This window comes from Orussus abietinus, unplaced genomic scaffold (assembly GCF_000612105.2).
Source record: "Orussus abietinus isolate OABI.00-Male unplaced genomic scaffold, Oabi_2.0 scaffold23, whole genome shotgun sequence".
In the NCBI taxonomy this organism is placed as follows: Eukaryota; Metazoa; Arthropoda; class Insecta; order Hymenoptera; family Orussidae; genus Orussus; species Orussus abietinus.
This window is the reverse complement of record NW_019394258.1, coordinates 661,469-678,850: the sequence shown is the minus strand read 5'-3', so window position 1 is coordinate 678,850 and position 17,382 is coordinate 661,469. Positions and strand designations below refer to the sequence as shown.

General features: G+C 56.0%; 1 protein-coding gene across 16 annotated transcripts in view; it reads right to left on the bottom strand.

Moving 5' to 3' along the window:
- The window catches only part of LOC105696680 (forkhead box protein P1), a 149,733-nt gene that overhangs the window by 114,127 nt on the left and 18,224 nt on the right, over positions 1–17,382 (bottom strand). For 3 of the 16 annotated variants that reach the window (XM_012419339.1, XM_012419342.1, XM_012419332.1), the window contains exon 1: positions 11,798–12,922. The exons of the other annotated variants lie outside the window; for them this stretch is intronic. Coding sequence is in view for 1 of the 3 variants with exons in the window: in XM_012419332.1 (XP_012274755.1) it covers positions 11,798–11,815 (18 nt within the window). In the remaining 2 variants the exon portion in view is untranslated. Of the gene's footprint in view, positions 1–11,797; positions 12,923–17,382 lie in introns of those variants that run through there. 16 annotated transcript variants of the gene reach the window in all.

Genomic DNA, 17,382 nt, shown 5'->3' with positions numbered 1-17,382 from the left:
GACTCGAGTTTCGCAAAGTCCTATTGCGACCCAACGCGCCCTCGCGTTTTCGGCGCCCCCACCCCCGCAGGAAGGGGGTCGCCACCCCCTCCCCCCATGAGGATTCCTTTCCGCGAGCACCTCGTAGCCACGACGTAGTGGTGTCTACTTCACAGCTGGCCTCTTCGTTTGGCAGCCGTCGTCTCATTTGGCCCGACAGTAATTCCGGGCCCCCGCGTCTTCATCGCCCCACCCCGACGCTAGGCGTCACCGGCGACGTCGGCCACCATAAACCAGGACTGTTTTCATTAAACGTCGGGACACCCCCCTCGGGGTCCCCTCTGGGTGCATCCTCGTATCTTGGGCGCCGGCGGAGGAGTCAATAAGGCGCCTCCGCTGTGTGTTTATTACACCCCCCTCCACCCCCGATGTTCAATTTAAATTCGCACTAATCGGCGCCGAAAAATCGGAAAGACTCGAAAAGTGGTCTCGTTTTGACTTTGGGGGGGGTTCGACATCCACCATTAAATCTCTAAGTATGAAAAAGGAAACCCCGGAAGTAGAGTCGGACCACCCACCATGGTGGAATATTAACGCCGTAATTAATGCCAATGAGGTCGCCAGTAAACACGCCCAATTACCGGCACCCCTCTCCCCGGTTTAATCCCGACTCGCACACGAACCGCGTTTGCGCCTAACGGATTACGTCGTAAGGCCGGATAACACGGTCCTCGTAAAAGTAGGCAGGAGGAACAACGCCGAGGGGTGCGGAGGAGGGGGATAATTTCGCGAATAATTCCCTTAAAGTAGGGGGTGGGAGGTACACACCCGGGCACGTCACGAGTGACGTACTCCCTTTGTCATTCCTTTTTTAATTTCGACCGGTTCCCTCTCTCTTCGTATCTCTCACTCTCTCTCTCTCTCTCTATTTCGCTCTCTTCGCTTCCCTCGGTCCTCCTCGACGGTGGAGGGGAGACAAGGAGGGTGCAAAAGAGCCGGGTAATGGCGGCTACCGGGTCCAGGGGGGGGGCGGGGTACGGGGGGACGCGACAATAACTGGGCTAATCAACGATAATGAACACGCTGCTTATCAAACGGTCCTGACGTCTCTCTTCCTGCCGGCTCGACTCCGTCGCTCTTATTAGGCCGACGGATTAGCGGCGCTGCAGTTGCAGCTGCACGCCGGGCTCGACCTCGCGAGGCGCCCGGGATGGGTCTATCTCCTCTCACCTTCCTCCGCTTCCTCCCGTCCCGGGGGACAGGACACCGCGGAGGAGGGCGGAGGGAGACTCGGCGACGACTCCCGGCGAGGGCCGAACGTTCTGTCTCCTCGGACTCGTAACAGCCCCTGCGCACGAAATGCGCGCGTTATTACCTCAATTATCGGTTCCGCGTACGCGGCCAATGCATGCCGCACTTGCACCGGGACCCCCTCGGTGTGCGTATAGGTGTACAGCTAGGGCTAAGAATAGGCAACGTACAGACGGTCGGATATAGCTACGACTTTGTGCCTATAAGCGCGCAGGTCATTGGCTCTGCGGGGTTGGCACGGGGTGCTGCGAGTCGCGGGTACACGCGGATACTTTTCGCGGGTACTCGGGCGAGTACTTAATACTAGTGCCGACTCGGGATCGTACCTAAGAAACGTGACCATCGGCACGGGGTACTTTCGCGAGTACTTTAAACTAGTGCCGATTCGAGACCTTATATAAGAAACGTGACCATTGGCACGAGGTACGGAAGTACATTTGCGAGTACTTAAAACTAGTACCGACTGGCGACCGTACCTGAGAAACGTGACCATCGCACGGGGTACTTTCGCAAGTACTTTAAACTAGTGCCGATTAGCGAACTTACATAAGAAACGTGACCATTGGCACAGAGTACGCGGGTACTTTCGCGAGTACTTAACACTAGTACCGACTCGCGAGCGTACCTAAGAAACATGACCATCGCACGGGGTACTTTTGCGAGTACTTAAAACTAGTGCCGACTCGCAACCGTCTCTAAGAAACGTGACCATCGGTACAGGGCATCCGAGTACTCGCGCGAGTACCCAAGAAACGTGGTTATTCTCCCCGACGTACTCCAATCCCCGGGAGACCGTCCTCGCTCGGGGCCTTTCCCTCGGGAATCTCCCCCGGGGATCTCCCGATGTCCGAGGCGCGCCGGGACGTAGGCGTGAACACCTTAACGCGAATGCAAGCGCGAGCTCGGCCGGCGATATCGCGTCGAAAGGAGGACTCGGCCGACGGAGGTGCGAGACCGTGAAATACTGCCGAGCGGCCGGCCGCGTTATCGGGACACGCAACGCGGCGGATCGCCCGCGGAAAACCGCGCCCGCGTTGTCGGAGGGCCCCTCGAGGCCGCCGCGAGGTGCGTACCTCGGGCATAAAGAAAAGGGTAAACGGAGAATTCATCGGTCAAAGATTTCGACGCATAAATTCCTGATCGAAGATCGTCGGGATTATTAATCCGCTCCCCTTGGAAGACTCAGAGAGACGAAAGGGGTGGGCCACCCCATGGGAGCGAGGGCCACCGTACGGGAGATACGCAAAGTGCACGGGGTCAGGTGTCGCGGGTCGAGGGGTGGTTCCGGCGAGTCTAGTTTAAATACCGCTATCGGTCGTACCCTAGCCAACTGGGGGGTGTTTTACCTCGTGGGGTGCCTGCCCCGATTCCGGGGGCGCGATTCCCGCGTGCAAGCGCACGTACGCGGGCCGCGGCTCGCGGTAGTGCGGAAGGCATACGAAGGGTAGGAATAAACAATGGGCAATGCTCCGGGGTAAGATCGCGTGTCTCGCGGGCTCGACCCATTACCCCCCTCCGGGGTAGGCTCCGAGCTATCTGGGCGCATCGATATCGCGCGTGGTGGACGAGAGTGACTCGAGTGCACGAGTGCACGCGCCGACCCGAGCGCACGGATGGGAGTACACCCCGAGTGCCCGAGTACACCGGCGCACCCTCGGTGCTCCGCATTTCGGGTTCCCTTTCATCGCCGTCCGTAAATGCCCGGTAATTCGTCCACCCCCGCGTCGCGAGTCGAGGTCGCGACCCGGCGACAGGGCGACGGGAAGCGAGGCGACAAGGGGGTGGCCTCGCGGTGGGTCGCCCCCAGGAGATGAGCCCATAAGTAGGTAAGAAAGTTATTTCCTAACCGGACACGCTCAACCCTTCCTCGAGACTTCCTCTGTCAGCTCGTCACCCCTTCCCCCCTATAGAATCATCTCGGAGTAAAGGGGTGCCCTCGACCCCCGAGTCGCCTCCTAGGGGACGTTTCCCTCCACCTCCATTTCCCACGTCGCGCGGCGAAAGGAAGAGACGGCCATGAGGTGTCGCATCTTCGGTACGGCCAAGGAAACCAGGGAGGAAAAGAAAAAAGGGTAGGGAAAAACTCGAGGGGGAAGGGCGAAGATCGAGGGAAGAGCGCGACCTACGTCGGTGCCCTCCCGGAGTTTAAGGGCTAAACGCGCAAGGTGCTCGCCATGCATAACAATTAGCCCCGGAAAATGGTGAAAACACCATGGTCCTCTCCTTTGACTACGTCGTCCCTCTTCCCGACCCCCCTCTCGCCGGGCCAGCCCTTATACATCCCCCTACAACCCTCGGCGGAAGCACCACCAGATAACGGAGAGTTACCCTCCCTCTCTCCAACCCTTTGCCGAAGATCGGACAGGGGTTCTCAAGACCTACCCCTAAACCTCGGGCCAACGACCCCTAGCGGACGATCGCCACCCCCGCGTAAAATGCGTCCAAAAGCGATTAACCCAAAAATCGGGATAAATTGATAAGACCTAGTCGTCACCACCCCCCACCCTCCCCCTCCCCGGAGTTCCATTATTCGCCATTAAATGCCATTTTAGTATCCAGCGACTCTAAGGAAGAAAGTCGGTTTCCAGGACCCGGCCAAGGGGTCGAGGGAGGTCTCTAGGGCCTCCTGGACTTCCCCGGGGGTGAAGCTCGTTCCGTCGGCAACCAACGTCGGTGTAAAACCGTCTTAAACCGGAAATAAGAGTTCCAGGTTGGCGGGCCGGGAGGAAGGGCCGGCTATCGCGCCCGTGAAGGACCCGGGAGAGGAGTACACGCACGTACGAGCATATTAGGGCTCGAATAATATATGGAGCCCCCTGCCAGACAAGGGTGCCTCCTTAACATGATTTACGCCTCCTTACAATACGGCCTGCCGGGTTAAATCGGCCACCCGTTATACGAACGTACGGCTCGACTCCTGAGGGTCTCCCCCTTGTCGGGCATCGATCGTCGCTTCGATTCCGCTTCGATACCAAATCATGAAACCGCGTCAAAGAGACCCTCCGCCCCTCAAATTTCATTTTCAAATTTTTTTTTTCTATATATATATATATGTTACGGTGAATGACCGAAATTGGAGAATGTCGACTTTCACCGGTGAATGTCAACAGATACCAAATACGTCGGTGAAAGATCGAATNGCTGCATGCCACCCTGCACGGGCACTCTGTATGCCACTTCGCACATCACCCTGGCATCGCAAGGGGTTGAAACCCATTAAATCGACTCGTGACCTGAAATAACGAGACCCGATCACCGTGTTAACCGCTACGGGCGGGAAATCTGGCGAGAAAAGTCGCGAGAGCTTTCGCCGCGTCGAGGGCGCGATCAGCTGATCGGGCCACGTGGATCGGGACTCGGAAGGAAGTGCAGAGATGCATATCGTCCACAGGGTTCCAGGGCTTAAAAAGAAAGAAAGAAAAAACATGTGCGAACTAAATAAGAAACGTTAGGACATGGAAGCTTGAATTTCTCCAGCGTCTCGTTTCGAGATGCTCATTTGCGAGGTTTTTAAGAGAGGTCGACCGGTCGTGTGAACCTGGAATCCAGTTTGAGGCACAAACAAAATTAACGGGCTTATTGGAACGTTTTGTTGACGTAGACGTTTGTGCCATTTTTCTTTTTCTTTTTTTTATCAAACGAATGACTTGTTTCTTTTACCCAATTTTTCTAGCCGTCAAGGCCAATCCCCTGTCGGTTTAAGAAAGAATACCGAGTTCAAGTACTACCCCCCAGTGTACGTTCAACGTCTACACACCATAGGAACCTTCCAATAAGCCAGTGAATTTTCTTTGAGCCTCAGACTGGATTCCAGGCTCACTCATCCAGGTTGTCCGGGGATCTTCCTCGGGAGAAACAATGGCACCATCGAGATCGGCCCGTGAATGCCGGTAAACAGCGTGCTCGTCACAATGCGTCGGGGAGTGTCCGATTTATCATCGGTCGAGGAGGTCACGTGGTCTTGCGATTATCGACGGTGATAATCGACCGTCGATAGGCCGGGTGGAAAGGGGGCGGGATCCATCTCGAGATTCCGTGCGTTCCGACGGACAGGACGAGGAGAAGAAGAGAGCCGGAAGAGGAAGGAAGGATAGATCGAGGTATCGACGATCGACCGTAACCGGCATCGGAAAGTCGAGCCGAGGCCCACGTGGTTACACGAGCGAGGCTCGAATGCAAATGATCTAATCCGAAGTCTCCCAGGGGTATCGGTGAGGTTTTTTTCGGGCCCTTCTTGTTGTTCCACCCCCCGGCGCCGCCCCCTCGCGCGATGCCGGAAATTCTCATCACCGGAACTAATCCAACTGACGTAACGGCCAGGAATTCGTTATACGAGCCCTGCAGGAGGAGCGGGTCGACGTTACCGTCGCCGACCTCCGGGACTGGTTGCAATCACGTGGCCCCCCCCGCCCCACCCACCGAGTGAATTTTCAAAAAGGGACTCCCCTCCGGGAGATGCACCTGGGAGGGAAATAAAAACCGTCGGGAGATCAAAGAAAGGGAAGAAAAGCCAAAAAGAAAAAAAAAAGAAAAAAAAAAGTAAGAAGAGATCCTCGAAGCATCGCCGGAGGCTGCGAGATCGCCTCTCTCGGTTGAGATTCCTCGCTCACTCGCACGTGGGTGCATTATGTCGAAACGAGCGTTGCATCGAAGAAGTGAAGGAAACGGAAGAAGAAGAAGAAAAAAGAAAAAGGATAAAAACGCAGCACGGATTGGTCGAAGGTGACGTGTCCGTCACGTAAGTCCGCGTCCCGGTGGGTCTCTATTCGAGACGGTATTACGAAACTGGCCGGCGAAAAAACGGGGAGGGGGGAAGAAACGCGTACATCGCTTTGTTTCACCTGGCATGTAATTCCGCTTCAACCGGATCGGTGCGGAAACCGAGGAGAGTGCGCACACTGCGACCGGCACGTGCGTTCCCTCGCGTCTCCGCAACTGCAGCGGTGCAGATGCGGAGGTATCGCTCCGTCTCTCTCTCTCTCTCTCCCTCTCGGAGCGGATTTTCGATTTCGAGTTAAATCTCGACCTCGAGGAACCCGAGGGAACAAATGGGCCGCGACGATTCCGTCATACGGAGAGCCCTGGATGCGGTTTATCGCTAGTGCACCTTGGTAGGCGCGAGTATGCAAAGCGTCCGCTAATTCGGTGCGCAATACCTTTGCACCAGAGACACGGCCAGGTGCAGGCGACGATCGCCTTTGTTCGATCACGTTCGATCGGTCAGGAAGCGCTCGATGACGACGTCGTCGGGGATCGCCGTCGCGGAACGCAGAGCCCCGAGGGCAGCGCTGGACTCATTACGTCGGATGCGAAATTGCGCGGAATGGAGAAAATCGAAAAAGAAGAAGAAAAAAAGAAAACGAAAGAAAAAAGGACAAGTCGACCGCGACTGAGCCGTTTGAACGCGGAGCCTTTTCGACATATGGGCGAAATTCGTCTGACCGTGCGGGCAATATTCGACCAAACCGTACGGTGACTATAGTCACCCGACGTGAGGAAAGGATTAAGAAAGGGGAAAAAGAAGAAGATAAAAAGGAAAAAATTATTCGGCCGATCTCGATTGGGCTGATTATTTTCCGGCGACCTAAGAATGTCCTCCCAGGTCCCGAGGCTCCCTTGTTCGGACGTTTCCCCCCTCCACTGGGGAATTTGAAAAATGCCGAGGAAGTCCCACGCCTCGGGCGCGAAGGTCCCGGTCCCGGAGAGGAGTCGCCTCGGCGTCGAGTCGCGACCTCGGGGAAACTCGGGTACAATGTCTCCCCTGTCGTAAGACGGGCCCCGACTAACGAAGCATTGTTAACAACACTCGACAATAGTTCCTATTGATAACGCCGGCCGGCCGCCCGGGGCTCGCGGGCGAGTAAACGCGCGTCGGCGGAACGGCGGGAGAGGGGAAAGAGATGAGAGGAAAAAAAAAATGAAGAAAAAGAGGCCTCGGAAACAAAAGGAAACCGAGGCAACCACGCTAGGCAACGTTAACCGCGCCTCGCCTCTTATTATCGCGCGATTCGACGCAATCCTTCGAGCAGAAGCCCATTATTAGCCTATCAGTTGTTTGTCTGATTTGCAGCCGACCGCGGGCGAGCAAACGACGTCGGCGGCCGCGGAGGCCGGCCTCCGCGGAAATCAATACCGATTCCTACCCAATTCCTCGGAACGAGTCAACCCGAATCGCGATTCCGTTCCCCGCGAGCTAACCCGCGAGACGCGGCGACCGTCCGCGGCTCCGCGGAGCTCCGCAGCCGGCGAGGCGAGCCCCGAGACGCGCATTCCGCGCGGCCCAGAAGTCGCGGCGTCTCCGCCGCCGCCTATAAATAACCGACTGTTTACTCGGCTTCGTTCTCAAAACGCGCGTTTTTCGCCTCCCCCTCGCGGTACCCCGGGCCTAACCTCGAACGAACCCCCCTAAACCAAGATCGAACCTAACCTCACACGAACCAACATAACGCAAGATCGAACCTAACCTTAAACGAACCAATCTAACCCAAGATCGAACCTAACCTCAAACGAACCAACGTAACGCAAGATCGAACCTAACCTCAAATGAACCAATGTAACCCAAGATCGAACCTAACCTCAAACGAACCCACCTAACCCAAGATCGAACTTAACCTCAAACGAACCAACATAGCCCAAGATCGAACCTAACCTCAAACGAACCAACATAACCCAAGATCGAATCTAACCTCAAACGAACCACCATAACCCAAGATCGAACCTAACCTCAAACGAACCAATCTAACCCAAGATCGAACCTAACCTCAAACCTGCTCCGGTCCGATTAAGCGCGATCATCGAACGGATCCTCTGAATGCCTTCAAAGGGAAATAAAGGGAAAAAAAAATGCGACCCCCGATAGGGAAGGGCAGAGAATTCCGCGAGTCGACTTTTCCGGACCGGAAGCCTTGGCGGCCGTTTCTGCGAGCCATTGTCCTAATCTCCCGTTCCGGGAGAACCTTGCGCTCGCTCTGGGTCGTAAATAAACGCGGTGCTCCCCCCCTGCGTTTTCCGTCCCGCGGTCGCGAGTCAGCTGCCCCTTCTGCCGCGTCTCGCGACATACGACCGTTACACTAGCTCGCCCAATTTGCTGCGCGTACGTTAACTGCACGGGCCGCACGCACCTCGGCGTCGCTCGGCCGTTTCCGCCGATCCTCGGCAGCGGTCGGCTCGCGCTCGCGCTCGCCGCGCGAGAGCCTAAAGATAGGTTCACACTGCCGTCCCGAATATAGCCGTTCCCTTTCACGGGAGTTATTCCATCGATGTGACGTTTATCGAGCGGTCGTTCCTCGATCCTACCGGCGAATCGATATAATAACCTCGATCCTACCGGCGGAAACCGGAATACGCGACGGTCGTCGCCGAATTTCCGAAAATCAAAGCAGCCCAGGGATTTCTTTTATTATACGGCCTGAAAATATACCCGCGAGTTATTAAATCGGTATAATATTAATGGAGCGGTCGTTCCTCGATCCTACCGGCGGAAACCGAAGTCGCGACGGTCGTCGACCATCTTTTCGCCGAATTCCCGAAAGTCAAAGCAGCCCAGGGATTTCTTTTATTATAGGGCCTGAAAATATGCCCGCGAGTTATTAAATCGATATAATATTAATCGAGCGGTCGTTCCTCGATTCTACCGGCGGAAACCGAAAACGCGACGGTCCTCGGCGGTCTTTTGGCCGAATTTCCGAAAATTGATGTACTCAGAGATTTGTTATTATTTTATTGTCGGCCAATGTGCAGGCGAGCGGCGCATGGCGCGGCTCGTCGCGGGGACGTTATCTTATCTCGGATCGGCCGAGGCCGAGGAATGTCATTGATGTCCGAAGTCGGAGATCCCGGCACGTCGAGGCGACGGCCGTCGATCGATCGGTATCTGGATTACCGATGTCACGGGTCGGCAGGCGCGTCGACGCGCGGAAACCCGGCGGCGTTCTTGCCGTTCCTCGCCTCGCCGGTCGACCTAACCTCTCCAGGAAGGTAACTCCGGTTTCTCGGCGCACCGCGCAAAGGTCGCTCTCATCGGACACGGTCAATTGCCGGCGTCGTTTTTCCCGAGCGACGTTTTTCTCGCGACCGATCCCCGACTCGTGTTTATCAAATCTCCGATTGGCAACGCCGTCGAGTCACGTGGCCCCAGTAGTGGCTCCAAGGCCTCCGGTTCGGCGAATTCTAACCTCCATTCCGAAATCACTCGTCTACCTCGTAATCGCGTCAGTCGGGATTAATACAAAACGCGTACCTACACCTCGATAAAGGAAAAGAGGCAGCTTAATTCTCGACCTCTGGCTACCTCGACAGAAATCGTCCCATCGATCACGCGTCGAAGCTGTCGCGGCGACCACGTGGTCGACCACGTGGCCGCGCACGTGGTGGGTCACGTGGCCGCCGGCAGCCAATAGGAGGAGAGGAGGAGAACAGCCCAGCTGATCCCGCTCGCCAGGCAGAAAATTTCGACGCGACGAATGTCCCTTCCCCGGTCCCGCGAAATAAAATTTAATCGGGTTAAAATACCTTTTTTCGCGTTAACCGCGGCTTTACCCAACCCGCCGCCCCCGTTTCACGGTTGGTATTTAATTGCCGCTCCGAGATCGACCGATTAAAATAATTTCGTAAGAGTGATTACCGGTCAAAGGGGGAATTCCTGGTCGGCGTTACCGATTTTCCGCGACTGTTATCTCACTCAGAGCGTCGTTTCGCGTACCGTGGAACGATTCGACAACAAATCGGCCGTTTTAACGGCGGGGGCCACGTCGAGCCAGGAAAACGATGAACAGACGCTGCTCGATTTATGAGTCATTCGCGGCACGGATAAACAAGCACTCGGCAACCTGTTTAAAAATACCCAGATGCATTTCGGGGACCACAAGTCCCCCGGGGGAATACTCTCACGGGAGAAACAATAGGTACTCTCTGCTCGACCTAACGCAAATCTCTAATTCGAGCCATAAACCCAGTCCCCCTCGAGAAGGAACTCCATTCGACAAAACCTCCGCTTCCTCTTTTATTTTTTTTTTCCTATGGCCAAATATCCCTGATAAAGCGCCTTGCGCAATTTTACCGCGGCTAATTATGAGGGAGGGGGGCAGAACCAAAACCGAAGTGGCCTCTCTTCGTTAAGAATCTGCGCCATTGGACTCGCCTAATTTCACGGCTTCGATGATTCATCGCCTGCACGCGTTGAGTGAATTTATTGCCAGTCCGAGAACTCTCTCACGGTGACGCGCAACGCCAAGTGTTACTCTCCTTGGAAGAGGACAACTTAGTCGGTTAAATTTTCTTCGTCTGTTTGAAAAGGCACTCGATAGAAATTTTGAATCACTTCCTTTATATCTCTCTGCCCGGAGATGGAAGTCGAGGACCCGACGAGACGGATGTCGCCCTCTCGTCGGGAGAGATTATCCGTTCCGAGAGAGCCTCGCCTCGATATCGGCCCTGACGTGCCGGCCTCTCCTTTCAGAACCGCATCCTCCCACGCGAGACCTCGCGAGGCCTACGTCGACCGAAACCACCGGCTGTAACCCGCGAACACGCGTTTCCACGTAAACTCGCCGGTCGAGGGCAATTTCGCGTTTCGACCACTTTTAAGGCGATTCGACCACTCCGAAAGAGATACAAAAGTGACACAAAAGAGATCCCATTACTTTTTTCCTTTTAACTTTCTCCGAACTTCATTTCAAGCCTTAAGACGCGAAAATGGGGGTTAGAAGGAAGAATTCCGACGCAGAGTAGACGCGACGACTGGTCGCCATGGTGACCGGGCGACCACGTGACCCGGACCACGTGGCGTCATGAAAATGTCTCCCAGGGATTTCTTGAATTTTTCAACCGTTGTATCGAGATGATCGGTTACTTTTTAGGAACGAAATTAACCCCGTGCTAATTCGAAGGAGTCGTAAAGGAGAATACATTTCGCATATTTGTAGGTTATGGATCACGTTTCCGGCGATATCGTCACCGTTAAACAATCGTCGACGGTCTTCGTTGCCAACTTCACGTCGCGTGATTCGTCACGCGTCGACTCGGCAGCGATCGGGCGCGCACATGTGCGACCGACACATAACCTCAAAGTCGTTCCGCCGCCGGGTGCACGGTGCGTTTATGCGATTACACGTCAGACCTTCCATTAGTTTTGATACGCGGGAGTGTGTTGAAAAAATAGAAAGAAAGGGAGAAAAATGAAAAAGAAGAAGGGCGGTAACGTCATTTCGGAGCAGGTTACCGGGTATTCGAAGAAACACCGTCGGCGTGTTTATGACGCCATCGTCGGCGACAACCGGGATAATTACCCGGTTTCGAGCGGGGATTCTCGAGTGCTAACCCGGTTATTATCCCCTCCCGCGGGCATCGAACAAAGCCGTAGAAACAAGCGGCGTTTGTTTACGTCCTCGGTAGTCCCGGCGAAGAGAGGTTAGGTCGCTCCTGGACGCTCCCGGGCCGGGCGATAATTAAAAGAAAGGAGCTCCTGTACCCTTTTGAATAACAAACCCATCCAGATATAATTCCTCACCGAGCGAACGAGCTCCATTCAGTTCAGCGGACGAGTCTCCGCGGTTGGATTAAATCCTTCAAGTGGCGAAACCACGGCAGCCATTCGGAGATGCGAGCCGAGCTCCCCGGCACTTCCGTTCGCCGTTCACTTTGCAGTTAACATATCCCAGTAACCGAGGCGTGCTCCGAGATCTAGGTTAGAACGTCGAATTCGCGCCGCCACGGGGCCGCGTGAGTACTCCCTCGGAGGAGTCCCGGGAATTCTCGCACTCCGGAGTCTCGATCCTAAGGGACGCGCACTTTGAATCCGTCGCATCTCGTAGGCGCCGGTGTCGCCCCGCGCGGCCAGTCGGCGCAACTCCGGCGCGGCGGTTCCACTCCCGCGAGCATGTCGGAGCGCGTCGTATCCCGATAATCGCCCGTTAAAACCGACCGTGGAAAAAAAGGTGGCACACAGCCGCGCCCGAATCCTTCGACACGGTAGACTCCCGGCTGGCGACGAAACCGCGTCGACGGTCACTAAAGCTCAAGAAAACCGAGTCCCGGGTCACATCTTCGGGAGCTGGCGCCGCGCCGGGAGCGCCGTTAGCGGCGGCCCGCGGAACTAGGGCCGAAAGCAGCGGCGCTTCCCTCGGCCCCTTCGCGGTCTCGCTCCCACCAGCAGGCTCGCGCTCGCTCTCTCTCTCTCCCCCCCGGCACTTCCGAGCCACCTTCCTTCCACAACGAGTGAACGTCCACGCGGTCCTCACCCACCGGGGCCAACTCGGTCCAATTCCGCGGCTCTCTTTCCGGCTCGGCCGCACGTAAACACCCGCGCTCGGTCACTTCCCGACTACCGGAGGAATCGGCAGTCCCCCACCGGTCGCGGGTCCCCCACCACCGGCTCGCCGAAACCGGCGTCCGGGCGCCGTACGAGCACCCGGCGGGTCCACTTCCGGCGGAACCCGCAGAGCGTCGCCGCGCCGACGCTCCTGACCCATCAGTCGCCGCGAAACACCCGTCGCCAGAGGAGGAGATTAAGACGAGAGCAAAATATCCAGAGAGAGAGAGAGAGAGAGAGAGAGAGAGAGAGAGAGGAGACGAGACCGAACGCGCACGTAAACCGGGCCGCGCGATCCCGAGGCGAGCGCGGCGAACAGCCCGCGGCGGCCCCCACGTTGTTTGTCTCGCGAGTGGCCTGTTTACATGTTGACTCTCTGTTTACGCGTTCCGCCCGCCGACCCCCACCAGCGATGCGGGCCTCCCCTCCCCCCTCCGGCCCGCGCCGACCCGCAGCAGCTCCCCTCCCCTCCCGCCCCTCTGCCCGCGCGCGCGGTCACCGCGTGTCGCGAGGCCCCCTCTCCTCCTCCCCTCGCCCTTTTCCCCGCCGCTCGACTCGTGCCGCCGGCCGCTAGCCACTATTTCTAGCGCGACGCTTTATCGGCACTCGCGCTCCTCGGTTTTCTTCGATTCCGTTGAATTTTTATAACGCAGCTCCGTCCATCATTTTCACTTCCCTCGCGGGCGGGTTCCTTTGTTTATTGTTTTCATAGCTAAGGTCTAATGGACGGATGAATTATGGGGATGGCGCAAGGCCCGTGGAGGAGGACACTTGCGGGCCCCTAGATTTCCGATAATGTCCCTGTGGAATTATTTTCCCACGGTGGAGGGGATAATCCGCAGAATTGACCCCGGTGATTAATACCGGGTTTTGAGGATCGTCGATGTATCGATATGTGGAGGCTTCGTTCGGGCGGGGTGACCCTTCCAGGGTGTTTTTTTACCTTTCCGATAGATCCGCGCTACCGGAATTGGAAAAGGAGAAAAAGGGTAAGCCGAGATATCGCTCGGCCACATCCCGGGGTTGTTGACCCGCCGACTCGCCGGATGGTTCCGGCGCGATGAAAAAATCCCGGTGCACGGCCCTGGGGGAAAAACAGGAAACGGCTCGATCCCTTTCCGATACCTCATGATAGCGCCGATAATCCAGGGAAATGGTACCTGGCGACTTGTTTTAATATGGTCATCCTTGGACGCGGGGGATGAGAATTCTTTCGACACTTTCGGCGAGCCGTCCAAGATGGCGGCGGGTCTCGGATAAGGGACTATCGCGGGGGAAAAGGAAAACCTGCTAAGGCAGGGACTCAGGGGGGGCGAAGTCACGGAGAGGGATACTTGAACGTAATGCAATTAACTCGCTATTAGCGGCAGACGTTGAACGGGTCCATCGTAACGAAAGTACCTCCCCCCTCCCGCGAGAGGGCGCGATTAAAGCGGGAAATTCGTTAACGGGCGTACGGTCCGTCGATAAGATTAATTGATAAATTGATAAGCCCGGGTGTAATTTCACTTGGGCGGGGTACGCGAGGCGAAAGATAAATATCCGATATCGCGGCTGATCGAGTTAACCCCCGCGAGGATTACCGCGCCGGAGAAAAGCGGGTCGAGTGGTAATTCGAAATTTTCGATTATTCCAGGCCCACGGAAGACGCCGTTTCCTTGGTAACGGACGCTGTCGCCAGCTTTTATTTCGACCAAGTCCAAGGAGCTCTCGATCCCGTTTAGGGACTCTACCGATTTTCCGCCGAGCATTCTCGAGCCAGGTGTACAAGGGTGGTTAGGGTGTCGAGGGGTAAATGCGCACGCAATGCGTTAATAAGTTCCTCGGTATATCGAGAGAAGAGTGGCTTTCGGAATAGTAAATTCGAATTCCGGGCCCGGCTTACCGGGATACAAATAAAGTGGCGGATTACAATAAAGAACATCCGTCGTAAGGGCGGATAATTCTCGTAAAGTCGGGCCGAGAATAAGAAGGGTGCGCCGGCCCGCGCCGGGGATGGCCGTGCTCGGGTCAAGGGGATGAAAATCGGCGCGGAACGTCCCGGCCCTCCCCACCCGGGGGGAGGATTCTCCTTTTGGAATTGGCCTTGCGTGGCGAACGAGTGAGAGTCCGTAGATAAGGTAATCCGGATCTGAAAACTCGCCCGAGACCGAGACCGTCCCCTGGCCCTGGGGTTGTGAATGTAAACTCGGACTGGTCGAGCCACCCCCTGCCCGACCACCCTCGTCGTCCTCGGAAAACAATAAACAGGCTGTACCGCGTGTACCGCAGGACCCACCCTTCGCGGTTCTCGGTGAAAGTCCTCGGAATTTGCCCGACACTTACCCTGGACCTGGAACCGAGGGGGTGGTTTTCGCCTCTCGGTCGATTGCGACCAAGTGTAACAACGCGAGGCCGCCTCCCTAAAGGGGGTGGACCTTCGAATTGGCTCGATATTAACCTCTCTTTTCATTTCGGGGGGATTGGGGAGGGACTTCCATCGAGGCTCGGGTAGATTTACGCCCTCCCTCTCCCTTTTTCCCTGATTTACACAATATTAAGTGCGATAAGAAACCGAGGCCCTATCGCGCCCCACCCTCCACCCTCTCTGATTGACACCGGCCTCGAAGTTTCCCCATTACCGGCGAGTTTCGAAAATCAATGGCGGCTCCTGGGCGGCAGTAATGCAAGGAACCAGTTAAATCGCGCGACCTTTATTGCCACCTTAAAGCAGTTAAGTTAATTCGGATGTCGCCCGAGGGTGGGGGGTGGTGGAGTCGGATCGCTCTTTGGTGTATACCGCCTAACGCTCCTGTACCTCGGTGCCGGATAGGAGAGTGCGCCAGAGAGAGACGGAAAAACATTAACATAAATCAGAGAAGAGGCAAGCCGAGGGTGAGAAAGGCGGCAATGAGTCGATGCCGAGGGTGAGGGAAAACGGGCTTGTTTATTCGATTCCTTGGGAACACACCCTTTCTCGGTCCCGTTTCCTCGGCGAAACCACCCCTGTTCTCGAATCGTCTCCTAGTTTTACCCCGCGGGGACGGGGTAATTAGTATCGTGAAAAGTTCTAACTACCGAGTCTACGCGGCACCGCGTTTACGCCGTCGACGGGGTGGCTTCTCCGGGGGGGTGGAAAAGCGTTTTAGGGAAATTGTCTTGGCGGTGGTTCCCGGCCCCTAGGAACTCCACCGTCGATCTCGAACGATCTTTGTTAATGTATTTCCGCGGATTTTCTTCGACGTCCTCGCCGAAAACGGGCACTACTCCCTACGGGGTGGGTGTGCGCATAGGTGCGCACGTGTACGCACGTTGACGCACGTGGGCGCGAGGCGGAGGAGAGGAGGCCAGAGGAGGGCACCACTTAGCCCCTCCGTGCGGCCTCCGTGTTGCACGAGTGCCAACCCTCGAGAGCTCAACTCTTTCGCTTTTAGCGGGAATTCGATGAATTGCCGCCCACTACGGGCAATAAATAATGCATTTTGTGTTTGCCCCCGGTAAAAGGGTCCACCCTTAACCGATCATCCCCCGGACGCCCGGTCCAACGCCAACCGACCGTAAATCCAGGAACGACTTTTCCCTGAGAGAGCCGACTACTCCTACGACGGTCCCACTCTTCGATTGGCATTGCCGAGTTTCGAGCTGGCCAACTCGATGGCGACTCGATGGCGACACGCGTGAGGTGAATCGAGGCGAGTATCGACGTGGGATTCGAGAGGACCAGGAGGCAACTCCCGGCGACTTGGATACTCCTTGGGACTTTTCACTTCGAGGTAGGACCCGAACGTGGTAATCTCGTGATAATGTTATATGATAATTAACCCTTTCTTCTTTTCTCCATCTGTGCTAGGATAGGAGAGATTCTCTTCTTTCCCGCCAACAATGGAGGAGCTTTTCTTCCTCGGCGAGACGTCCTCTACGGCTCGCTCCGATACATCCCACGAGGACGCTTTGCTTCGCGTTTTATGCCCATCGTGGATTCGAGAGGACCCGGAGCGACCAGGAGGCAACTCCCGGCGACTTGGATATTCCTTGGGACTTTTCACTTCGAGGTAGGACCCGAACGTGGCAATCTCGTGATAATGTTATATGATAATTAACCCTTTCTTCTTTTCTCCATCTGTCCTAGGATAGGAGAGATTCTCTTCTTTCCCTCCAACAATGGAAACGATCGCTCGCAGTCGAGGCGCTTTTCCTCCTCGGCGAGACGTCGTCTACGGCTCGCTCCGATACATCCCACGAGGACGCTTTGTTTCGCCTTTTATGCCCATCACGGATTCGAGGATTCGAGAGGGCCAGGAGGCAACTCCCGGCAACTTGGATACTCCTTGGGACTTTTCACTTCGAGGTAGGACCCCAACGTGGCAATCTCGTGATAATGTTATATGATAATTAACCCTTTCTTCTTTTCTCCATCTGTCCTAGAATAGGAGAGATTCTCGCCTTTCCCTCCAACAATGGAAACGATCGCTCGCAGTCGAGGCGCTTTTCCTCCTCGGCGAGACGTCGTCTACGGCTCGCTCCGATACATCCCACGAGGGCGCTTTGTTTCGCGTTTTATGCCCATCGAGTGCGCGATTCAGCGCCGATCGAGCCGGCCGACCGGGCAACAAACAATAATTTAACGAAGGAAATAAAGGGAACCTTCGGCCGGGCCGTTCGGCTCGGGACAAGTTTCCAACAATGGGCCCGCGACTACTGGCCGGCGGTTCGCGGAAAACTCCCCGCCGCGGGGAGGGAAAATTCTCGGATAACTGCGATATCGAGGAGGGCGCATTGTCTGTAATTTATCGGGGGAGGGCATG